General features: G+C 40.1%; 1 protein-coding gene across 3 annotated transcripts in view; it reads right to left on the bottom strand.

The window, feature by feature from the left end:
* Positions 1 to 1159: 1159 nt before the first annotated feature.
* LOC124544840 (GDP-D-glucose phosphorylase 1) overlaps positions 1160 to 27011 on the bottom strand; it is a 98580-nt gene continuing 72728 nt past the window's right edge. For 2 of the 3 annotated variants that reach the window (XM_047123545.1, XM_047123547.1), the window contains exons 6-8: positions 15297 to 15362; positions 5928 to 6064; positions 5763 to 5841 (exon numbers count right to left, since the gene is read on the bottom strand). In XM_047123545.1, the coding sequence (XP_046979501.1) occupies positions 5949 to 6064; positions 15297 to 15362 (182 nt within the window). In that variant the 3' untranslated portion in view covers positions 5763 to 5841; positions 5928 to 5948. Of the gene's footprint in view, positions 1439 to 5762; positions 5842 to 5927; positions 6065 to 15296; positions 15363 to 27011 lie in introns of those variants that run through there. The other variant, XM_047123546.1, reaches the window with a different exon arrangement.

Below are 27011 nucleotides of genomic sequence, written 5' to 3'. Positions count from 1 at the left end.
CACACAGAGTTAATGCAGCATGGACATTATCTTTCTGATAGTGATTTGTTTGCAGATAGTACAGAAAAGGATCTTCAAGCACAGATATTTACAGACTTTTATGGTTCTTTAAATTAACTTAATTAAAAAATGTATAGATCTTTCTCTTAATTTGTTCTGAACCTACTTAACTCTACTGTCTTGAATTCTCCTTTCTTGGATTCCAAGAAACTGACAGAATCTAACCACTTCCAATCACACTGTGTGAACACAAATGTGTTAAGTATATTTAGTCTGTTAAAGATACAGTTATGAATGAGTGAATTAATAATTAAAGTTATTTATCTGTTTGCTTCATTACCATAAGCAGTTACTGCATAAACATTATGTTCCTCTGATGTTGTTACATGCATAGGGCATTATGAATAATGCTGATTTTTCAAGTATACACTGCTTTATTCACTTTCTTCTGTAGCTACGCCCATCATAGACGGATATTTTCCCGTGCTCTACTGTTCATCACAAGCTAACAATGAAATGCAAAAAAGGATTGTGTATAAATATACTAGGGTCGTTTTGTGTTAAAAAAATAACTACCCAATGAATGATGTTTGGAAATAGAACAACAGTTGCTGTATTACTGACTACTGGCATACTTCTGTTTGAATTGGTAAATGGTGACACAAAAGATACAGCTTTTTACCACACTCTAGGTGCAGCTCTGTAAACAATTGTGGGAAAGCAACTATAAAAATCACAAACAGAGAAAGTATGTGCACAATCATAAATTTCATTCTAAAAATAAGCAGGATCAAACACACTGCAAAATTATAGGACGAAATGATTATCTGACATATATTATTCTGCTGACCCTAAAGAAAAAAAATTATAGGACAAAATTTTATAAAGCAAATGAAGTAAACTGAAACTGTATCATTAATCATTTATGAATCCCAGAAGTATGAACATGAACACAGTTCTGTCCTTCCTATATTCTATCACTTGTTCTCATTATTTTGTACTTGTAATTTTGTATTGTTTAGAAAAAACATTTCGGGCTAACAGGAAAATTGAAAAACTTTTTGAATGCAAGATTGGATTATTTATAGATGATAAAGAGAATCACAAAAATAGCAACACTTCAGTTATCATTCAGAACTTCCTCCTAATAAGTGACTACAGTAATGCTGTATCTTTTCCTATTATTCAGTTTCTTAATATAATTTGTTTTTTTAATTTTCATCATTACCAATCAATCTGTATTCTTGTGTACTATTACTCTATCCTTGACCAATTATTTTGTATGGTTTATTTCTCCATGGAGCTTTGTTCAACATTTATTCCTATTCTCTTTATGTAATTAGATACCTTCTCCAGAAGAGTGCATTTTGAAAATGAAAGACTGATCTGTCTCCATCCATGCTAACTCAAGCTGAAGGTCCCATTTTATATTTTTAGCCTGAAACAGATAAATGAACAGGTTCCTGGAATCAAAAGTGAAATAACTCCCACTTAAATATGTGGCATCATCACACTAAATGGTAGAGAACAATGTACCTACTAATTCCTGAAACTGGATCAACTGATTTAAAGCTGAGATACAAACTCAGATTTGGAGAAAATGGTTCAACCTGTAGTTTCTGATAGATTACATTTTTCATCGCATGAAAACAGAAACAGTGGAAAGTGCAGGTAAAATGTTGAGTTTCTGAAGAAGACGGAAAAGTATTTAACACACCAGAACTGGGCAGACACAATGGACTAACAAATGAGATTAAGGTACAATAGTACCAGCTAATACTTTTGGGTAACCTATAGGATGCAAATAATGGATAAGATGCACAAGAAATAGCAGAATGCAAATAGTTAGTGCTCCATAAACTGAACCTCTGTTGCCCAGAGCAACTTCTAAGCCTTATCCTGCATCTTGAGTGCTGTAGAATATGGTGAAACTACCTTGAAAAACATATTTGAGGAAATGATATAGAGTGCAGCCCAAGAAGATAAGAAAACAGAATGAGGATAAACAATTTTTTGTCATGTTACGGAAGATGAAGTTAAGAATTGTGGTAAACATCCAACGTCAAGAGGAAACACAAACACTAGTTACAAAATATCACATAGCACTTAAGGATCATTTGATATTTATAATAAACATTACCTGTTTTTATAGTACCATGTATACCATCGATTCCTGCATAGGTTAAAATTATCTCAGTTGATTCATTAAAAGAATTCATATTATTTTGTATACAATGTATTATATTTCACGCTAAAATGTATAAGAAAGAAATTAAAGTCTTACAGTCGATATGTACTAACAGTTGAAATTACTCTTCTTTTAAAAATATTTGAAATTGCAAATTTGTGGCATACTTAAAATTCATATTATTAACTGCACAATCTAACTCTAATAATTAAACTTGTTTCTGGATTTATTTATAAAATAACGATATAATTTGGTGGAGATTCTTCTTTGGTAAAGAAAGTCTGTAAACTTTTTGGAATAATGTGAGGACCACAGATTGTAAGAGTGGTGGGCATGCCTCTGATGGAAGTAGGTGTTTTCCAAGTTTGTCACCAACAATTTAATTATTATTATTTTTTTTTTTAATTTTTAATTTGGAAAATGTAAAAACAGTGTGATGTTGAAAGATGTGATAAAGAATAAAATTCGAGAATAATACAGGCAAATCTTCATCAGTTATTTAGTCATCAAGAACCTACAAAATCGAAGTTTCTGCTGCAAGACTGTACCCCTAGATAAGACTCTGAGCCATCGACAACAACAATGAGGTAATGAAGATAAGTAAAAAGTTATTCTTTTGTATATTGTATGCCTCGCAAAGCTTTCAAAATTTGTACAAAGAATGAGAACTTTAATAGTGATGTGTGGGAGGGTAAGATTACACACTCTTCACTTGCTATGATGGCTGTGACCTTATCAAGTACACAGAGCAACTTGAAACTTCTCATTCACCTACCACATGCAAGAAAAGATTCTGTAAATATATATGTAAATTTGAAGTGTGCTGAGCAGTTAAACGAAGCAGACATCCGAGATGAGAGATAGCCTGTACTTTACCATGAGAAAAAGCTTTAAAGAAACCCTACACCATCCTTACATCTTACCCTTTCTTTTCCTTGTTTCTATTTTCTCCATACAAATACATTTAAAGAAATCTGTCTGCATTAAATTTTGTGAGAAACTCAAGAAAACCTTTACAGAGACACACCAAATGATGCAGGAAGCTTAAGTGATAAGAGCTTAAGGCGTATTAGTGTTACAAATAGTTCTCATAATTTAAAAATGGCCAGATGGATGTTAAAGATGACCGTCGTTCAGCATGCCCTTTGACATCTGCCAACGAAGCTCATATCAGGAACGTCAAAGAAATTGTGTATGCCAATCTAAGACTGACTGTCCAAGACATTGCAGAAGAATATAACATTTCACTAGGATCATGTCATGAAATTCTGACACCTTATCTTGGAATGCATCATGTTGTCACCAGGTTCATCCCACGGCTCAACGGTCAAGACTTTTGCCTCAAAATCTGTGAAGAGCTTTTGGATCACACAAATGAGAACAAAACGTCCCTTAAGAGAATCTTAACTGGTGGTGAGTTATGATGTTGAGACCAAGTTTCAATCTACCTAATGGGTCGAGAAAGGTTCTCCAAGATGAAAAAAAGCTCATCAGGACAGGTCAAAGCCATGCTGATAGTTTTATCTGGCTTTGAAGGATTAGTTCATCATGAGTTCATGTCACAGGGACAAACTTTTAATCGATGATACTATTGAGATGTGTTGCGATGCCTGTGAGAAAATGTGAGAAGGAAACTGCCCGAAATTTGGTGAGACAATTCAGGGCTTGTGCATCATGATAATGCACCCGTACATTCATCCCTGTTGGCGTGTGACTATTGCACTAAAAACAAAATCACTGTGCTGCCTCATCCTCCGTACTCTCCAGACCTGGACACTGTAGGCTATTTTTATTTCCAAAGTTGTAAACCCTGTTGAAAGGACGAAAATTTGCAATGATAGACAAAATAAAAGAAATTTTGTAGACAGTGCTTCATGCGATCCAGCAAGAGGCATACCAAGAGTGCTTCCACAAGTGAAAATGGTGTTGGGAGCTGTTGTATCCTGCCTATTCATCAAATATGGGGTACCTACAAAACCTGCTTTCTTGGGTCACTAGAAAACAATTCAAGCACATTGTATTAGTGATTTTTATTACAAAAGGAAATGATTACAATACTTAACTTTGCATTAAACAGATGTGTCACAAGCAAAGGGCGACAGACAAAATAAGAAATCTCTTTGGTATAGACAGCACTACATAGTAGAAGCAAAATGACTAGTCATGCTGCTGTAGAACTGCCTGCTGTAGAAATTGGCTGCAGCTAGGCAGTGCAGTGCTTATCTCCTGTTTGTGTAGAAGGCACTGCTGTCGCATTTTCATCCTGGAGAGAGGTCAGTCAGCGGGCAATTGGCTGACATTGTCTGACAGCCCTTTCTGCTCTAACATTCCCGCCTAGCATTCCAGCGCTTAACTTTACGCCGGAACAGGAGTGGCGTATCAATTGTAGAGGTGAGTATTTCTACGGAGGGCATGCACAATAAATAAAAGCCAAGTCTAGAAAAGTTTTGTGGGCAAAGTTCTGGAATTTTTTTAACAGATTGCATACATCCTTCACTTATTGCAAGTCCTTATTTTTATTTGTGTGAGTCAGACACAAATACAATACATGGTACTTACCACTAAAAGCAAAAGAAAGGAAGCACTCTCAAGCTGCACAAGTGTTGATCAAAATCTTACAATTTCCAACACACTCAGAGTTGCAAGCAGAAGATTTTCTTCTGTGTGCTTTTCCGCAGTCACATTTCGTGGAAACCATAGGTAAGTGCCATTTCCAACTGCAGAATGATGATGGCAGAGGGGTCTCTCCGCATGATCCAATTCTGTTGGTGACCAAGTGGAAGGGTTTAGGAAGGGTGTGGCCAAGTAAAGTTATTCTCAGACCAAGAAGTTAACATTTTTATTTGCATGTCTGGATGAACAGACATTAACGACAACTGACAGCTGTTTGATAATAATTTGAAATAATGGAAATATCTTGGACTCAGCCATCTTATGTCAAAATAAATGAACAACTGTTTTCTTGCTGTAGCTGTTGCTGTTTAAAAGATTGGAGTGGGCTTGAGGAAGCCCTTCCTCAGTCTCAAACTTGGGGATGCTGGAATGTGCCCACATAATGGACGGTTTTACTAATGTGCCCAATTTGGTCTCTCCATGTCGGCAGCAAGTTTGTGACAAATATTTGGTGGTGTTGTGCCTGTGAGCTGGTAGAGTTTTACAGGTGACTTGGGTTTCAAACAACCTGTAATAAACCTACATTTTTCGTTTAGTGCTTTGTTTGCATGGGTAGATTTGTACGAGACCTGGTTTAGGAATTCAGGTACATCAGCACTCCAGAAGAAACTCAGTGATCAATTTGGTTGCAAGTCTTGTTATCATTTATTTCTTTGTTGAAAGTACTATCAATATTTATTTTTAAATTTAATACTGAACTGTATATGTGACTTGGACCAAACCATAGAAACTGAAGTAAATCACATTCATCACTATGCAGCATGTCGATCTTGTACTGCAGTAAAACAGTGTATGTAGTGTGTTTCCAGTTACTGTAAGAAACACACAGAGTGTTTCTTCCTTACTGAAAATGTCTTCATTACTAATAAATAAAAAAATTCATACCACAGTGAATGTTAAGTAGTTGTACAATATTTGATTTATTTATTCTGTACCATTTAACATTTTGTAGTTAAATTGATCACTGGATGCCACATCATCTGTAATATGAAAATGAAAGATACATAAAAAATGACTGTACTGTAATTTTATGATATTCTTCTTCCATTTAAAAGTGTTTGTTTACCTGAACATGATGAGCACTGTCTTAGTCTTCAAACAATTCCTTCACAGAATCTGTAACCTGTCCAAAAGGACCTTCACAAACATCATTTAGCATTTCAACCACCTGCTCTTCTGTCAGAGACCAATATGCTGCTTCTGCTGTATAAAAAGTTAAAAGATATGTTAACTGGCACAAAGCTTGCACAAATAAAGTTTAAGTACTATCAGGAAAACAGCATTCAGTAGGCTACAAATAAAGTCTTTCAATACCTGAGGAAAAATGCTTTAAAGAATTTTAAATACACAACAATGTATTATTTTTCTACCCACCACTCAAATTTAAGCATTTATAAAATCACTTACCCATTTTTCAAATTCACTATGCATAACAACTGCCCCCTCAAGACCACAGTCATTCCTTGACAACATCTTAAAATTCTGTGTTGGGGTCAAGCGTGCTACAACAAGCTACTTCTTCGTGACCCAAGCACTCCGATTCTGTACAGTGACCTCTAGCAAGACTTGGAGCATATTAGATACATATGACGTTAGACCAGTATTTCAAACTCTATGGAAAATGGAGGGCTTAGTGCTTCCAGTGAATGACATCCTGTATCTGAGACTGCCTGGTGTCTCCACTGTGCCACGTGAACGTGGCAAAAAACTGTAGCAGAGTGCTGCACTAAACATGGATGGCACATCAACTACAGAAATTTTGAAAAATCAGTGATAGCATCACAGATACTCGTAAGTTCAACTTTGAGAATATGAAGATCCTCTCCCACACTACGCATCAACTTATAGGTACTCTGTAATAAAACAAGCAGTAAAAGTTTGCATGCACACCTACACAGATTGAGGTTATCGTCTCGGTGGTGCCTGGAGACAGAACGTCTTCAAGGAAATAAATGCAAAAAATGTAATTCCTAAGGAGATTCTGCTGAATTTGTGCCTGTGATCACACCCTCCAGGTGACATCACTCCCCCAATGAAAGCAATGTCACCCGATCAGTGATAAGCTTGACCACTACCGTAAAGTAGGCCGACTTTGCTACACACAGACAGTCATTTCCTGACAAAGAAGATGGTAATTATCTTCAAAATCTCAAGTTTTTTGATGATGTCTGGGCACCAAAAAAAATTTATACATATCTTCAAGTGGATGAAGAGAGACAAATCAGTTAAGAGAACAAGAAGAGCAATCTCTTGGCTACTAATTAATGTGGCGTTTTTGCTTACAAGGATCAGTCAGACACTGCCCAGGACATGAGATTCAGTGTGCGACTTCAACGAAACATTTTTGAACGTCTACCTAACAGCCTGAGCCTTATCTGTCTGATTTCCATTATGTGGTGTATGTGAAAAAGTGGTTTTGCCCTGACACATTAACTACATTGGAGAACTACAACAGCCTGTCACTGGTGAATTGCAATATCAGGAGCTGAATTTTATACCGAAGTATTTTTTAATTAGTTACAATTATGGAAAGTGCTAAAATCTGAATGTCATTACATTGAAAAGTAATATAAGGGTGTAAATACTTTTTTTAATAAATCTGTGAGATTACTTCCTAAATAGCCCTCACATTCATCCAAAATCTAAAGTATGACAAAATTATTGTTCCTGATCCACTCTATGCTTCTATTGTACAACGAGTTGTATTTCTTGGAAATTCTACTTCTTAAAATGCAGACAATGTAATTTGTTACATTCTCTTATTTTCTCCAACTTCTACGTACTTCTCAGAGGCAGACAATCTGATTCCGATAACACAAAGTTAAATATTAAACAATGGATAAGCTAAATATTACTTTTGGTTGTGCTCTTCAGCCTGAAGAAAGATTTGATGCAGCTCTCCGTGATACTCTGTGCTGTGCAACCTCTTCATCTCCGAGTAACTACTGCAAACCACATCCTTCTGAATCTGTTTACTGTATTCATCTCTTGGTCTCTGTCTATGATTTTTACTCCCTGCACTTCCCTCCAATACTAAACTGATGATCCCTTGAGGTCTCAGAATGTGTCATTCTAACTGATCCCTTCTTCTAGTCAGGTTTTACCACAAATTTCTTTGCTCCCAATTGTATTACCTCCTCGTTAGTTATATGATACACCCGGCTAATCTTCAGCAGTCTTATATAAACGTACATTCCAAAAGTTTCTAGTCTCTTCTTGCCTAAACTGTTTATCATCCATATTCCATTACATCAATACAAATACTTTCAAAAAAGACTTCCCAACACTTAAATCTACATTCAGTGTTAACAAATTTCTCTTCTTCAGAAACACTTCTTGCCATTGCCAGGGTACTATATTATATCCTCTCTACTTCAGTCATCATCAGTTATTTTGCTGCCCAAACAGTAAAACACATCTACTACTTTAAGGGTCTTGTTTCTTAATCTCATTCCCTCAGCATCACCTGATTTAATTCTGCTATATTCCATTACTCTTGTTTTGCTTTTGTTGATGTTCATCTTATATCCTCCTTTCAAGATACTGTTCACTCTGTTCAACTGCTCTTCCAAGTCCTTTGCTGTTTGACAAACTTACAATGTCATCTGCACATCTGAAAAGTTTTTATTTCTTCTCAATGGATTTTTATTCCTACTCCAAATTTTTCTTTTGTTTCCTTTAGTGATTGCTCAATATACAGATTGAATAATATCTGGGATAGGCTACAACCCTATCTTACTCCCATATGCAATGCATGGACCTTGCCGTTGGTGGGGAGGCTTGCGCGCCTCAGCGATACAGATGGCTGTACCGTAGGTGCAACCACAACGGAGGGGTATCTGTTGAGAGGCCAGACAAACATGTGGTTCCTGAAGAGGGGCAGCAACCTTTTCAGTAGTTCCAGGGGCAACTGCCTGGATGATTGACTGATTTGGCCTTGTAACACTAACCAAAACGGCCTTGCCGTGCTGGTACTGCAAACAGCCGAAAGCAAGGGGAAACTACAGCTGTAATTTTTCCCGAGGGCATGCAGCTTTACTGTATGGTTAAATGATGATGGCATCCTCTTGAGTAAAATATTCCGCGACATTGTAATTCTGTCAGAGACAGCAAAGGACTTGGAAGAGCAGCTGAATGGAATGGACAGTGTCTTGAAAGGAGGATATAAGATGAACATCAACAAAAGCAAAACGAGGTTAATGGAATGTAGTCGAATGATGCTGAGGGAATTAGATTAGGAAATGAGACACTTAAAGTAATAAAGGAGTTTTGCTTTTTGGGGAGCAAAATTATTGATGATGGTCAAAGTAGAGAGGATACAAAATGTGGACTGGCAATGGCAAGAAAAGCGTTTCTTAAGAAGAGAAATTTGTTAACATCAAGTACAGATTTAAGTGTCAGGAAGTCGTTTCTGAAAGTATTTGTATGGAGTGTAGCCATGTATGGAAGGGAAACATGGACGATAAATAGTTTGGACAAGAAGAGAATAGAAGCTTTCGAAATGTAGTGCTACAGAAGAATGCTGAAGATTAGATGGGTAAACCACATAACTAATGAGGAGCTATTGAACAGAATTGGGGAGAAGAGGAGTTTATGGCACAACTTGACAAGAAGAAGGGACCGGTTAGTAGGACATGTTCTGAGGCATCAAGGGATCACAAATTTAGCATTGGAGGGCAGCGTGGTGGGTAAAAATTGTAGAGGGAGACCAAGAGATGAATACACTACGCAGATTCAGAAGGATGTTGGTTGCAGTAAGTACTGGGAGATGAAGAAGCTGGCACAGGGTACGGTAGCATGGAGAGCTGCATCAAACCAGTCTGGAGGACTGAAGACCACAACAACAACAACAACAACAACCCTCAGATTTTCAAAGAGAGTATGCCAGTCAATAATGCCAAAAACTTTTCTAAGTCTACAAATGGTACAAAGTGTACAACTTTGCTTCCACCGTTTGCTGATACAACGATAAGTAGCGGTCAAAAGGAACAGATCACAGATGTCAGGCAGTTAGCTTGGACTGCGTTCAACATAACCTCATTCAAACATTAGTTGATTTGTGTCTGCATTATAAAGTTGTTCTTGATTGAAAATGTCAGTTTACGAGCCCAATTCTCATCATTTGTGGGAGGTGTTACTGTTTTGTTTCAATATGAAGAAAACAGCAGGCGAGTCTCATTGAATGCTCTAAGTACGTAGGGTAAGGATGCTATTAGTGAAAGAAAGTGTCATGAGTGGTTTCAGTACTTCAAGAACGGTGATTTTAATGTTGTAGACCGGCAGAGTGGTGGAAGAGAGAATGTTTTCGAAGATGCAGAGACATTGCTGAATGAAGACTTGCATTGAACTCAAGAAGAATGGCATGATTAGTGGGAGTGTCACAGTAAGCCATTTCAAAATGTCTCAAGGCTATGGGTATGATTCAGAAAGAAAGAACGTTGGTCCCATGTGAGCTGAAACCAAGAGGTGTTGAATGGCGTTTGTGTGTTTGTGAACAGTTGCTTCAGAGGCAAAAACAGAAGGGATTTCTGCATCGCATTCTGACCAGGGATGAAAAATAGGTTCACTAATATAACCCTAAAAGCAAAAAATCATGAGGATATCCCAGTTTCCATGTCGACGGCCAAACTGAATATTCACGGCTCCAAGATCATGCTCTGCATTTGGTGGGACCAGCTCGGCGTCATGTACTATGAGGTGTTAAAACCAAGAGAAACAATCACAGGTGCTTGTTATCGAATGCAATTAATGTGTTTGAGCAGAGCATTAAAAGACAAATGGCCACAATACAACGAGAGGCACGATAAAGTGATTTTGCAGCACAACAACGCTCGATCTCACATCGCAAAAGAGGTTGAAACGTGCTTGGAAATGCTAAAATGGGAAGTCCTACCCCACCTGCTGTATTCTGCAGACATTGCTCCCTCTCACTATCACCTGTTTAGATCAATGGCGCATGACCAGCACTTCCCATCTCATGAAGAAGTCACAATTTGGATCGATTCACGGATCGCTTCACAAGGTGAACAATTTTTTCACTGCGGGATTCGTACACTGCCCGAAAGATGGGAGAAAGTAGTCCCAGTGATGGAAAGTACACTGAATGATACATGGGTAACCAATTTGTTTCATTAAAGCCTCAAATGTTGGGGAAAATGGCGGAAGAAAAGTTGTACACCTTGTATACAGGGTGTTACAAAAAGGTATGGCCAAACTTTCAGGAAACATTCCTCACACACAAAGAAAAAAAAAAAAATGTTATGTGGACATGTGTCCGGAAACGCTTACTTTCCATGTTAGAGCCCATTTTATTACTTCTCTTCAAATCACACTAATCATGGAATGGAAACACACAGCAACAGAATGTACCAGCGTGACTTCAAACACTTTGTTACAGGAAATGTTCCAAATGTCCTCCGTTAGCGAGGATACATGCATCCACCCTCCATCGCATGGAATCCCTGATACACTGATGCAGCCCTGGAGAATGGCCTATTTTATCACAGCCGTCCACAATACGAGCACGAAGAGTCTCTACATTTGGTACCGGGGTTGCGTAGACAAGAGCTTTCAAATGCCTCCATAAATGAAAGTCAAGAGGGTTGATGTCAGGAGAGCGTGGAGGCCATGGAATTGGTCCGCCTCTACCAATCCATCGGTCACCGAATCTGTTGTTGAGAAGCGTACGAACGACTGAAATGTGCAGGAGCTCCATCGTGCATGAACCACATGTTGTGTCGTACTTGTAAAGGCACATGTTCTAGCAGCACAGGTTGAGTATCCCGTATGAAATCATGATAACGTGCTCCATTGAGGGTAGGTGGAAGAACATGGGGCCCAATCAAGACATCACCAACAATGCCTGCCCAATTGCGTGCGGATTCTGGTCAGCCCACACATGTTGATTGTGAAAATTTACAATTTGATCATGTTGGAATGAAGCCTTATCCGTAAAGAGAACAATTGCACTGAAATGAGGATTGACACATTGTTGGATGAACCATTCGCAGAAGTGTACCCGTGGAGGCCAATCAGCTGCTGATAGTGCCTGCACACGCTGTACACGGTACGGAAACAACTGGTTCTCCCGTAGCACTCTCCATACAGTGACGTGGTCAACGTTACCTTGTACAGCAGCAACTTCTCTGATGCTGACATTAGGGTTATCGTCAACTGCACGAAGAATTGCCTTGTCCATTGCAGGTGTCCTCATCGTTCTAGGTCTTCCCCAGTCGCAAGTCATAGGCTGGAATGTTCCGTGCTCCCTAAGACGCCGATCAATTGCTTCGAACATCTTCCTGTCAGGACACCTTCGTTCTGCAAATCTGTCTCGATACAAATGTACCGCGCCACGGCTATTGCCTCGTGCTAATCCATACATCAAATGGGCATCTGCCAACTCCGCATTTGTAAACATTCCACTGACTGCAGAACCACGCTCGTGATGAACACTAACCTGTTGATGCTACGTACTGATGTGCTTGATGCTAGTACTGTAGAGCAATGAGTCGCATGTCAAGCACCGAAGTCAACATTACCTTCCTTCAATTTGCCCAACTGGCGGTGAAGCGAGGAAGTACAGTACACACTGACGGAAGTAAAATGAGCTCTGACATGGAAATTAAGCGTTTCCGGACACATGTCCACATAACATCTTTTCTTTATTTGTGTGTGAGGAATGTTTCCTGAAAGTTTGGCCGTACCTTTTTGTAACACCCTGTAAATGTTGGTTTGTCTTTCCTTAAGCTATTTTCTTTGAGAAGTTATATTGCATCACATGTTCCTAGATTTCTCCATAATCCCCAAGGTCAGCTTCTGCCAGTTTTTCCATTCTTCCGTAAAGAATTCGAGTTAGTATTTTGCAGCCATGACTTATTAAACTGATAGTTCGATACTATTCACACCTGTCAGCACCTTTTGTCTTTGGAATTGAAATTATTAAATTCTTCTTAAAGTCTACTGAACATCTTGGAGACTATATGGAAGAGTTTTGTCATGGCTGACTCTCCCAAGGCTATCAGTAGTTCTAACAGAATGTTGTCTACTCCGGGGGCCTTGTTTTGACTTAAGTTTTCCAACACTCTGTCAAATTCTTCTCATGGTATCATAGCTCCCATCTCATGTTCATCTACATCCTCTTTCATTTCTATAATATTGTCTCAAGTACATCTCCCTTGTACAGACCCTGTATACACTCCTTCCACCTTTCAGCTTTCCCTTCTTTGCTTAGGACCAGTTTCCCATTTGAGATCTTGATATCCATACAGCTGCTTCTCTTTTCTCCAAGGGCCTCTTTAATTTTCTTGTACACGGTATCTATCTTTCCCCTAGTGAGATACGCTTCTAAATCCTTACATTTATTCCCTAGCCATTCCTGTCTAGTCATTTTGCACTTCCTGTTATCTCATTTTTTAGACGCTTGTATTCATCTTTGCTGCTTCATTTACTGCATTTTTATACTTTCTCTTTTCATCAGTTACATTCAGTATCTCTTGTGTTACTCAAATATTTGTACTATGCCACATCTTTCTGCTGCCTTCTCTATTTTGTCTCTAAAAGCTACCAATTTGTCATCTACCGTATTCCTTTACCCTGTTCCTGTCAATCGTTCCCTAATGCATCCTCTGAAACCCTCAGAAACCTCTTGTTCTCTCAGTTTATCCACATCCCATCTCCTTAATTTCCTACCTTTTTCCAATGTTTTAATCTACAATTCATAATCAATAAATTGTGGTCAGAGTCCACATCTGCCACAGAAAATGTTTAGCAGTTTAAAATCTAGTTCCTAAATCTTTGTCTTACCATTACATAATCAATCTGAAACCTTCTGATGTCTCCAGGTCTCTTCCACATATACAACCTTCTTTTCTGATTCTTAAACCAAGTGTAGCAACGATTAAATAATGTTTTGTGTAAAATTTGACCACACAGCTTCCTCTTTCATTCCCATCCCACCAAGTCCATATTCACATACAATTTTTCCTTCTCTCCCATTTTCTACTATTGAATTCCATTTCCCCATGACAATTAAATTTTCATCTCCTTTAACTATATGAATAATTTCTTTTATCTCATCATATATTTCTTCAATCTCTTCAATATCAGTGGAGCTAGCCGACATAAATTTGTAGTACGGTGGTAGGCATGAGCTTTGTGTCTATTTTATCTACAATAATGCGTTCACTACGCTGTTCATAGTAGCTTACTCGCATTCCTTTCTTCTTATTCATTATTAAACCCACTCCTGCATTACCCCTATTTCATTTTGTTTGTGTAACCCTGTATTCACCTGACATGAAGTCCTGTTCTTCCTGCCACCAAACTTCACCACTTTCCACTATATCTAACTTCAACCTATAACTTTCCCTTTTTAAATTTTCTAACCTGCCTGCCTGATTAAGGGAACCAACATTCCATACTCCGATCCTTATGATGCCAGTTTTGTTTCTCCTGATGACAACATCCTCCTGAGTAGTCCCTGCCTGGAAATCCAAATGGGAGACTATTTTACCTCCAGAATTTTATCCAAGAGGAAGCTATCATCATTTAACAATCAGTAGAGCTGCATGCCCTCGGAAAAAGTCTGACATTCACATTATTTTTATAGTCTTCAATAACCTTGACTATTTAATATGAAATAAGAGACAAAATTTGATAAATATGTATTATTCAATATAGCAACAAAGATGAGGTGACTTACCGAACAAAAGCGCTGGCAGGTCGATAGATACACAAACATACACACAAAATTCAAGCTTTCGCAACAAACTGTTGCCTCATCAGGAAAGAGGGAAGGAGAGGGGAAGACGAAAGGAAGTGGGTTTTAAGGGAGAGGGTAAGGAGTCATTCCAATCCCGGGAGCGGAAAGACTTACCTTAGGGGGAAAAAAGGACAGGTATACACTAGCACAGTATACACTAGCACAGATGTCTGCTTGTGTCTGTATGTGTGGATGGATATGTGCATGTGTACTAGTGTATACCTGTCCTTTTTTCCCCCTAAGGTAAGTCTTTCCGCTCCCGGGATTGGAATGACTCCTTACCCTCTCCCTTAAAACCCACTTCCTTTCGTCTTCCCCTCTCCTTCCCTCTTTCCTGATGAGGCAACAGTTTGTTGCGAAAGCTTGAATTTTGTGTGTATGTTTGTGTTTGTTTGTGTATCTATCGACCTGCCAGCGCTTTTGTTCGGTAAGTCACCTCATCTTTGTTTTTATATATAATTTTTCCCACGTGGAATGTTTCCTTCCATTATATTGATATTATTCAATATAGCTTTCCATAAGGATGCTTGTTTCAAATGCAACATTTTGTGACATGTAAAGTATATTTACATTTTATTTTGTAAGAGAGTATTTCCTCTATTTGTCTAATATACCTGAAGTTTCACAGTTTCATACTTCAGTTTAAGTGAATTGGGAAAAGTTCAAGATACTTACTTTTAACACTGAGATGGCCAAACAGCTCGCATATAGCAGGATTGAAAGCATCATTTTGTTTTGCTCCTAAAAAGCACATGTACATACGTGTTAGTGACATCAGTGAAAGTTCAATTCAAAGCATATTTGTATGTGGTGATTTTTTTCTTCGCACCAAGCAGTTATACAGTCAACTGAATAAATTTACTGAAACAAAGAAAGAACATGCTTTAAGGGAAGATTACAATTCATGATACTGTTGAGCTTTGAGCAACAGACATGTTTCCAGAATGAGATTTTCACTCTGCAGTGGAGTGCGTCACTCGGCAGTGGAGTGTGCGCAGATCTGAAACTTCCTGGCACATTACAACTGTGTGCCCAACCGAGACTCGAACTCCCAAGTTCGAGTCTCGGTCGGGCACACAGTTTTAATCTGCCAGGAAGTTTCAACAGACATGTTGTCATAACAAACAACTCTGACAGATGAGTAAGTACATTTACAATTTTATGTGCCTACTGAACAGCTCAGTGCCTCATCCTGTATGGCGAGTTACCTCCCACGGTTATTTTGTGTCTTTTGTACAAGATTTTCCATCAAGGTATTAGTAGTTTAGGATTGTACTGTATACATTCTTATCTGAAAGCCTTCGGTAAGGTAAATGAAAATTCTTTTGTGCAGATTAATTATTTATTTATTTTGTGTTCCAGTGATCCTATTGTGAATATATCACAGGATAAAGAGCGAGTTAGTTTCACAAGCTATGTTCTATGGCATTATTAAATGCCACTTGCTGTAAGTGCCAATTCAATGTGTGTACCACTTCATGGTTTGAATGTGAAGTTTGTGCTTGATTCGGCCATTAGAGGTCTGCAGGCTGTGCCCGCTGTTCGAACTAGTGAATGTATAGGCCAGAGTGCAAGGTTCCGCCGGCCACTTGTGTATTGCTAATTGTACTGGACCTTGCCTTCCTCAAGTGTTTACTTTTCAGGTAATAAATTACAATGTTCTTGGGTTATAACACTTTTTGGCAATGGGTTCAGTACTCAACTCCATGAGTTTCACTCTAATCACTGGCCCTTTGAGTTTAATTTCCATGGAGGTAGCGCAGGCACTGACAGTTTACAGTTTAACGACTACATTGGGACAACTTGCAATTCCAGCAACAACATACCTGCCACCATTCCCTGCACATGATCATGCAGCAGAAGACTGGGATGCTTACAAAAAGCACTTGCGGCAACATTTCCAGGCATTTGGGATCACAAATGTAAACTTGTGTAATGCTCTTTTCTTTATCATGGATTTTACCTTGCATGTATTGAGTGTTGTATCAGCTCACCCCCTTACAAAAACCTTTAAGTCTTCCTTTCAGTCAGATGTGTGAATTACTTTCTATTTATAACTGTAAACATGTTATTGCTGTTCATGTGGAGTTTTACTGTTGACAAATTAGCTGGCCAGGCAAACCTCCGAGCAGTGCTTCTGATCCTTTGAGAAATTATTTTGCATTACAAAATTATCTGCTTGTCTGAGACGGAGTGTTGCTGTTAGCTACAAAGGACACCGTTCCACAGGCTGCAGTCTCGTCTGTCCTTCGGCGTGAGGTTATGCATTTATTACACGTGGACCTCTAGGATGTATCATTACAAAAGCATTAGCTTGGCCAGGTATTGATGAGGAAATGGTGTGAACTTTGCAGCCTGCCCACAGTGTGTCACTTATCAGGCAGCTCCTCATGCTTCATTGCCACTGTGACTGTATCCACAGCAGCCTTGAGAATAAATTCATGTAGATTTTGCAGGACCCTTTTTGAATTTTTACTGGCTTTTTGTAACTGATGCTTATCCCAAGTTTCTGTATGTGGTGCATTGTCTGTCTACTTCTGCAGCAAAAATTTCAGCTTTGTCAAAAATTTTGTCAATGGAAGGTCTTCGATATATGTTAGCTACAGACAACAGCCCCCAGTTCATATCTCAGGAATTTAAAGATTTTTGTAAAAAAAAAAAAAAAAGGAAACACTAGTGTTCACCAAGTTACATGCTCCTGTTTTCCACCAACAATCAAATGGGGAAACAGGATGACTAGTATGAATACTTAAGTCTCAGATGAAAAGACACATTTCGAATGTGTCACCGAAAGCAGCTCTTGACCAGTTCCTCCACCCCTGTTGGCCATAGGAGTCTGGTAGAGTTGTTGCATGGTCTTAAGCCCCAGATTCTGCTATATCTGCTTCGATCAATGTCAGGCCATCCACCAGCACCAGTGTCGCAATGCTTCTGTCCTGGCACAGCTGTTTGGGCTCATGGATTTGGCCACCAGCCAAATGGGTGCTTGCAGTAATTGAGAGTACTCATGACCAAAGCCTCTTCATCAACCACACGGGTGTAGGGAAGGTGTCGAGACACATAAACCATCTATGACCTCACGTGGTAGCTGCGCACCGGGTATGTGCATCCTCCATCTGCCCAACTGTCTCTACATCACGGCACGTGCCCCACCTTCTCCACGGCCAATGCCAACAGTTTTGCAACTGTCTCTTCTGTTGCAGGTGTCACCTTCAGCTGTCGAAGGCCACAGTGGAAGCCTGGCTCCGATACTGTCACAGCCGAAGCCTCTGCAGTTTTCACCTCCATTACAGTTAGCACCACCTGTTCCGCCGCCTTCACTGCAACTTCCTTCCCTAGGGGTGATCTCAGACGTGGGAATGGAAGCTGTGCCAGCATAGCCTGTTCTACCATAAGGCCTCTCACAGGGGCAGCCGCTTTACTTGTCCGTGCTCTTGCTATTTCCAACCCTATGCACCAGTGACAGTGTGTCATGTGATTAGAAAACCCACATTGATCACAGAAGAAATGGACATAAGCACAGTGCTCACTTCTTCACAAAGGATGAGAAGTGCTGTAACTACAAACTTAGTGTGTTTGCCACGTCACAGTTATGCATGAAGTTTGTGTTTGATTTGGCCCATTAGTGGCCACCCGCCCTGTTAATACAACAGCTGCAGGCTGTGCCCCTGTTGAAGCTCTTGACTGTAAAGGCCGGAGCACAATTCTCCACCAGCCACTTGTATATAGCTAATTGCATTGTATGTTGGCTTTCATGTGTGTGTACTGTCTGAGCAATAAATTACACTGCTCCTGGATTAGAACAGTATTAACCAACTTCATATTAAGGTACCGAGAACTAAGATTCTATTTAAAAAAATAAAGTATTTAAATATGCTTATAATAATTGAAAATATGCACACAAATAAGGATCTGGGAATGTATCTGAGTGTTACAGCTATGTGGATACTATACATTATGGTTCAGGAAGTATTCTATAAGTGTAGAATGGTTCTTGTAATAGGAACTGTCTTAAGTGTTTCTTAAGCAAAAGTTCACCACCCACAAGACAATTTGTGAAGGGAGGGCATTCAAATCTTACAGCCACTGAAATGGATTCCTCTCCATACCACACTCAGGTTCATATGCTTATAGTGGATATCTTAATTCCTTCTATCGTGATACATCCTATTGGGCTTAAAAATGTGTCTTTTTTTCCTTCTTACATGCACCCAGTAGAGAATATATTGTGCAATATGTCAGGATGTCAAGCTCATTAAAAAAATTTCTAGAGTGGACTCCACTATTGTTTATTATGACCTGTTTCTACACATATAGTACTTTCCTAGCCAGTGGTGATTTCTCCTCAATATCATTTGATATGCTGTAATGGCATGAAAATAACTGTCATAAGCTGATTTTTATAATTTCCACACTTCTATAATGACAGACAAAATGTAAAGCTAAAGCTGTAAAATACAGTCATTTGCACAGATCCAGGGTGTGGTTTGACCATTTTAGTTTACTATCAGTACATAAACCCAAGTATTATAAGTATCCTCCCCAGTTATCTGCTGGTCCTCCAGTTTTCTCCTGTGTCTTCAGCCTCAGAGGTTGTGTGAAAGTGAATAAAGTTTATTTCAGTACAATTTACAGAAAGACTATTTATGTTAAACTAGTTAACAGTATCCTTAAAGATCTTAACTGACACCTCAAGTTTTTCTAATGAATTATCAGTAAGTACCATATGGTAACCAGCAAATATGGTATTCATCTTTCAATTGTCCCTTCTTTGCTTAGTACTGGCTTGGCATCTGTGCTCTTGATATTCATACAATAGCTTCTTTTTTCTCCAAAGGTTTTTCTAATTTATCCATAAATTGCATCTATCTTCTCTTAGTCCTTCATGTCTGATTGGTTGGTTTGGTGTGAAAGGGATTAAACTGCAAGATCATCAGGATGAATGAAAACAGCCTCCATGGGCAAAACATAATATCAGATCAGTCGAGTTGGTGTCGCCTGCTAGCACCAGAGGCATCGGATCAGGAAGATAAAGATGCCACCTCAAAGCAGCCAAATCAGGGCAGTCTATGTGTAAGGCGGCCACTGTCAGTCAGGCTCCACACTGTCAGTGAGAGGGATCCTCACATCTGAGAATGTGGCTATGGGTTAGCGAAATGTAGCCAATGCAGAGGCTACAGAGGATGGTAGATTCTCTGCGAGAAGCATGCAGCAAAGACTGCCACATGGCCATGGTCTCCTTAATTGTCCTCAGTCTGTTTGGGAGGTCAGCGCAGACCATTCTGAGTTGCGTATAAACGACCATATGTCCAGTTCTGGGAGTCCCATTTTGAGAATTGGCATCTTGGTGGCCAGCTTGGCCAACCAGTCAGCTTGTTCATTTCCCAAAATCAAAACGACTGATGGAGGTCAGAGACAAGATTCTCAGTAGCTGTAACCAGTAGCTAAGGGGAGTAGCACTGGTCTATAGCATGAAGGCTGCTAAAGGAATCACTACAGATTAGGATACTCTTGCCAATGCAATAATGGACATGGCTAAGGGCTAATTTAATGATCATCAATTCAGCAGTGAAGACACTGCTGCCCTCTGGCAGAGAGTGGAGTACACTACACTGTGCATATGTGTACGCAACTGACTGTTGAGCCATCAGTGAATAACGCTTCCGAAACCAGATACTTCTCAAGAACAGCCAAGAACAGGCAGTGAAAAATCATGGAGTCAGCGGAATCTTTTGGACCAAAGGAGACTTTGAGGCAAATCTGAGGTCAAGGCACAAGCTATGGGAGAAGATGTGATGTCTCCTTGACCAGAGGCAACAGTGGAGGAAGCTGCTATTCTGAAGAGCATGACTGGATGCGTGTAGCAATTGTAAACCCATTTCTGGGTCACTGCTTGGGAGGTGAAGCTCCCTTCCAGGGAAAAGGACATGGTAGCTGGAAAGGTCAATGAAGCTACGAATGCATACAGCATAATTCAGCAGCTGTTGTTGGCACCTGATAGGTAATGAAGGAACTCCAGCCTCGACTAGTAGGCTGTTCAGAGCGGCTAGTTCAGAAGGCTGCTGTCACAAATTGGACCTCACAATGATGAATGGGTCCAATATCAGCAATACTTAGGGAGACGCTGAACCATATGAAGACTCCCACAGCCAAGATAGGACTGGATCAGGGCTTTCGCAGGCATTTCGCATTTTGGACAGCGTCGCCATTTCCCCACACTTATCCTCAAGGTTTCAAGAAAAAGGCTTTGTAGCCAGAAAGGAGAACCCATCAGTTCTGCTGCATACTAAGTATCAAGACGAATATGGCTCTCTTTTTTTCTATAGCCCTATGTTCCTCCCATGGTGTAGCTAGGGAGGAGAACAATTTGTGGTCATAGTTCTCAGTCTACCTTTCCTTTCTTAAAGACTGCTGGGGCCATTTGGTCACTAAAAGATGACTTGGACTGCTTCATTGCGAGTCATCCACCCTCATGCCACCCACTCTGACCAGGGGCTCTCCCCACAGGAACCTGCCAGTTTCAGCAAAGGGCACCTGGCAGGATGGTCATTGCCAGGAGTCCTGATGCCCCACGTAGATGGGAATCTACTCCGTGGCATACATGTGGAGTTTGCAGCTCAGGCCTCAGCAGTGCGATTCCTGTGTTGTCAGGGGGCTACAATCAAGTGGATATATGATGGCCCCTCCACAACGGACTGGCTACCATGCTGGATATTGGGGATGAAGAAATCCAGTATTATCATGGGGGTGAAAGAAGACAAGGGACAATAGATGTAAATTATGCACCTTGTAAGGTGTTCTCACCCAAATGGCTGGATTACGGGTGGAGTTGCTGAGCCATGACAGTAAAAAGCGCAGAAGGGCTCAGTGCATGATGGATGTATGATGCACCACATAAGGCATCCTTCCCCAAATGGCCTATACTTCTGAAAAATTTTTAAAGTGTGGAGGTCAAACCCTAAAGGAGACCATAATACTGAAGGTTGAAAAGTAGAGAGCAACACCTCAGGCCTATTCTAAATCCCAATCCTGCAACGGGCAGAGAGATCTGCACCCAGCTAGTGTTACTGAAGCAACAAAGTGTATTTAGGTGTTGCCAGCATTTTTGCTTAAGCTGGCAAAGGTTGGGAAGCCACATCAGGTTGGAATTGAAGTTCAGTGCCAAAAAATGATACATCTCAACTACAGTGACTAACTGGGTGTGGGTGGGCAGTACTACGGCGATAGAAGTGTATGACACAAGTCTTGGTGGCTGAAAACCGAAAGCCATGGGTGAGTTCGCATGACTCCACCTTTTGTATGACACCCTGTAGGCGAAGCTCAGCAACAACCAAGAAGAGGAGCAATAATAAAAGCAAAAATTGTCAGCATATAAGGAAGGTGATACTGAAGATCCAACAGCCACTACTAGACCATTGACAGCCGCCAGAAAGAGGGAGAAGCTCAGTACAGAGCCTTGTGGGACCATGTTCTCTTGGATATGGGGGGTTCTGAGTGAAACTCCCACTTGAACCTGGAAAATATGGTGCGTCAGGAAGTTCTTAACACAAATTGGGGTGGACTGCAGAGGCTCCACTTGTAAGTAAGGAAGATGGTGAACTCAAGGTGAACCAAATTATCAGCAGTGTAGCAGCCTTTGCAAAAACCACCCTAAGATGCAGTCAAAAGGCCCTGAGACTCAAGCAGCCAATACAGTCCCTTGCCCACCATGTGTTCGAGCAACTTCAGAGAGTGTTAGTAAGACTGATTGGGCAATAACAGTCCATCTTGAGGGGATTCTTACCCAGTTTCAATACAAAAACTATTGTTCTTTCTTGCCACTGATATGGGAACTCACCCTCATTGCAGATTCAATTAAAGAGGGCAAGTATGTGGCGTTGACAATCCACTGAGAGATGTTTCAGCACTTGGTTGTGAATGACATCTGACCCTGGGACTGTATCAGGGCACTGGGATAGGACACTGGAGAGTTCCAATTCACTGAATGGAGCATTACATGGCTCCAGGTGGTGGGTAGTAAACGATAAGCGCATTTGCTCCTCCTCGTTTTGTGGGCTGAAAGGCGGGATGGTAGTTCTCAGACGCAGATGCATGAGCATAATGCTCAGTCAAGTCCTCAGAAACAGCATCTGGATCAGTTAAATCGCACCATCTAAGGAAATACTTGGTACACATGCAGGGGACTGTGGGCTGTAGAGTCATCTGATCTTTGCCCATACCTGTGATGAAGAGGTACATGATCCAATGGTGGAAACGTACCATTCCCAAGGTTCTTGCATTCATCATTTTATGAGGTAGTGAATATGGTCACAGAGCTGTTTAAAGGCAATGAGGTGCTCCAGTGAAGGGTGTCACTTATGGCACTGGAGAGCCCGACTATGATCTCTAATGGGCACAGCCATATCTGGGGTCCACTGGCATACTGTCTTCTGATGGGGGGGGGGGGATGCTAAAGAAGAAGGGATCGCTTGGTTGGCTGCCAAAAGAATGGCTGCTGTTGTGTGCTGAACAGATGCATCGATATTGCCTTTCTATGGCGAGCTAAGGATGACAGCAGAGGTGAACCCACCCCAGTCAGCATTAAGGAGAACCCAAATAGGTGGGTGTCCAAGGAAGCAATGCTGCGTAAGGGAAGTGGTCACTACCACACAGGTCATTGTGAGCCCTCCAATTGTAGAAGACCAGGACTGCAAAAGGAGAGATCAATGGCCAAGTAAGTCCCGGGTGCCACAGTGATGTTGTGGAGGCACCAGAATTGAAGAGGCAAAGATCAGGTTGTGCCAGTGAAGTTTCAATGTCTTTACCATGGCCAGTGGTCATTGTTCCACCTCACAAATGGTTATCGGCACTGAAGTTGGTAAGGCTAGGAAAGATGGGGGGGAGCTGAGTGAGTAAGGCAGACAGTACATCCTCATATTGGGAGGGATATAATTGATATAGACTCTAGCACATACGTAAAAACTGCACCCAATATCCTCTCATAGTCGGTACATTTGTAAACAGGAAACACGACACAACCCGATCGTAATTTGTAAAGAATGTTTCAGGTTACCGTTCGTTGGCAGTGTCTCTGACACTACAATACACACTTACCATTCTCTCGAATTAGCCACTCAAGTAACATCTGTTACAAATAATCAATTGCTTTTAGCAGTATTGTAAGTACTGACAATACAGCTAAAGCTGAATTAACATTTACTGTGCTTTTATAAGGTGTGTCTGCTAATAGTACCTTTTTTTTCTTCCAGTTTCACAGTAATGTGGAATACAGTTAACTTTCTCAATTTAGCAATGATGAAATATGAGGAATGTAAGAAAAAGAAAAACACATACTGCAATAGCTTTCAGCAGCAAAGAAAAGGCAGTGAAATATTTGTTAAACTAAGGAAGGAAAAAATGCTTGTAGTTATGCACTGTGCAAAGGCATTTTTGTTTCATAAAACCAGAGTGTGAACTGTACAAATGGAAGAATGAACTACATTAAGTAGGAAATATGTGTCAAATGGAAACCTGAAACCATCTGAATGAAAAATTGTTCGAAAGCTTTAGAACTGCTTGTGAGAGGCTATGCACCATTACCGATGGAGATCTATGAGATTGGGTCCTCCGAATTGCATCTGAGATAAACATTGCTAATTTCCAGGTTTGTCGACCTGGCTTTGCAGGTTCAAGAAATCATACAAAATTGGAAGTCACAAAATTACCAAGTTTATGTCATGGAAATGTGTAAAGCAGCTACCAGTGATAGACAATGTTATAGAGCAGGGCTTCTCAATGTGTGGTCTGCGGACCCCTTAGGGGTCCACCGACTCTTTCTAGGGGTCCGCGGCCACATTTCACTAAGTCGTGTAAAATAATGAGTAAAATTATTGAATAAAAATGTGAAAATGAAATTCATCCTTTTTCTCGTGAGAAAAACATGTGTACCTTTACTTCAGGTCATATTCCTAAGCAGCCTTTGCGGTTCCTAAGTGAGAATGAATACACAGTTTAGTGCCGGAGAATGCGGCTTCTCTGATCGACTGTTTCGCAACAATATGGGGGTCGTTTGTGTGCTGGCTCACAGCGCTAGATGCGCTAAAACCTTTTACGCATGTGCAGAGCGAGCTTTGTCAGAGAAGCCCCACAGTTGGATTTATTATGTGAAAACGCTGCAAGTACTCCATTAGTTGCAATACCCTGAGGAAGTGGAATAACCATGAAGTGCACATACAACAAAAGCTATTTAGAAGTGGGCTTTATGGAGACAAAGAAGGGTAAAGCTCAGTGTGTAATTTGTGCGTGAGTCCTTCCGAACAGTTCAATGGTTCCAGTTAAATTGCACCGTCATTTTGAAGGTACTCACCCGGATTTCCAAGCTAAAGACATCGATTTTTTCAAAAGGAAGAGTGCTGAACTAGCTGCTTCTCAGCGTTGCATGAAAACTCGTGCAGAAACAATGAATAAAAATTCATTAAAAGCTTCTTTCTTGTTTAGTTATCGAGTGGCAAAAACAGGTAAAGCTCATACCATTGCAGAAAACATCATAAAGCCATGTGTTAATGATATTGTTTCTTGCATGCTAGACGAATTGGGAACATGGCACATGCATTAAGAAGCTTTCAGTTCCCATGGGTTTCGCTCTGAAATTTAAAGTTACTGTGCTCTTGACTGACGAGGGGTCCACCATGGATTTTCGACTGAAGAAGGGGTCTGCCAACTGAAAAGGTTGGAAAGACCTGCTATAGAGAAATTCATAGCTGAAAAAGATGAAACTTGCTGTTATTCCTGCAAGTGCTGTTTATAATGCTGATCAGTCAGGTTTCATGAAAGAACTGCATGCACACTGCACTGTATCATTTTGGGGTGAAAAAAAGACAGAGTTGGTTGCCCAATCAATGAATCCAATGATACATTCGTATACGATAATGCCAGTTGTAAGTATGAGTGGTTTACTGTTTCTGCAGCTGTGTAGCTGTCTTCAAGAACTGCAAGGCAAGTTAGGAAAAAATGGACTGTTTAGTCGCAAAAATCTTGTAATCGATGTATCAAAATCTGGAAAAATGGGAAAGAATAATTTTCAACATTTTGTTTGAAACATATTCCTACCAGGTGCAGAAACTAATTCATTGTTTTTGTTCGATTCATGCTGTGGACATTATGATGCCTCTGTTTCTGTGGGGAACGACGAAAAATCTGTATATGTAACGTGGATTCCGCCTGGAACTACTAGTGTGATTCATCTTCTCAAAGCAACAGTGGAAAGCATTTTTCAGGGAATTATCAGACAACATAATTTCCAATACCTCTCTTTCATTTCAGGTTTATCAGCGGAACAGTATTCTTAAGCTCCAGTCATTTGTGCATTACCAGTTTTCTTCACTATGGTTATGAATTTGATCAAGTATGCCTGGTTGCACCGCAATATGCTGAGCAACAGCTGGAACTATTTCTGATTCCATCCCAGTTCTGTCTAAATAAAACTAGTGGTTCCTGCGAAGTGCCCAACTGAGTCAATTTTTCCTTTTTCTGATGTGCCTGATGCAAGAAAAATGTTTGTTTTTGTCATTCAATTGACACTTCATATTTCTGTGATTATACAGGGAATAAACAAAGAACTGTTTCACTGATAGTCAAATGTACAACATTCAAACATTATTATATGGAATGGCCTACAGGAATTGTTATAAAATGAAGTATTGCAAGAATCATTTCATTTCAACAAATTACAAGTCCACATTGATGGAAGTCGTCTGTGACATAAAACACTGCTTGGATTTTATTTTCTCTGCTAGCCACTTTTATCAGAATTACATGTGCAAGAACTGAACTGTCAATATGAAGTTATTCGAAACATGTTTGCATATTTTAAGCCAGGTTTTCACTGGGGCAAACAAGCTAACAAGCACGAGCAAAAGAGAATTCTGTCTGTTCTATCTGGCAGGTCTCTTGCATGTCTCTCAACTGGATGCCACTACAGCTACTTATATATCCCTAACATTCCCCAGTTACCTAATTGGAAAATGGAGACCTGCAGTTTAATGTGGAATCCAAACCACATGTCTTTCATGGCCACTCCAACATCTGTGAGAAGTAAATTCTCAGTTAAATATCATAGTGAAAAAGTTGTGGTCTGCACAAGATTTCATTCCGCACTCTCTGGATCACAAAGTGCATGCTTTGCCACTAGACCATTTCCATTTTTTTCTTTTTTCTTATGACCATTAGACCATACACACATAGTGGAAACACTATCTGTGTCACCTCTTGAGACGATGTTCGACGTCAGTAATTAGTGTTCTCTTTATAAATTTCTCCTCAACGGTAATGAGAAACCAGGGAAAAATGGCAGCTGACATACAAGGAAAATTTTGGACCAGTGCTAAGGAGAGGTGGAGATGCAATTCTGTG

Source organism: Schistocerca americana, chromosome 8 (assembly GCF_021461395.2).
Source record: "Schistocerca americana isolate TAMUIC-IGC-003095 chromosome 8, iqSchAmer2.1, whole genome shotgun sequence".
Taxonomy (NCBI): Eukaryota; Metazoa; Arthropoda; class Insecta; order Orthoptera; family Acrididae; genus Schistocerca; species Schistocerca americana.
Note: the sequence above shows the minus strand (reverse complement) of the source record. Positions and strands in the feature narration are given on the sequence as shown.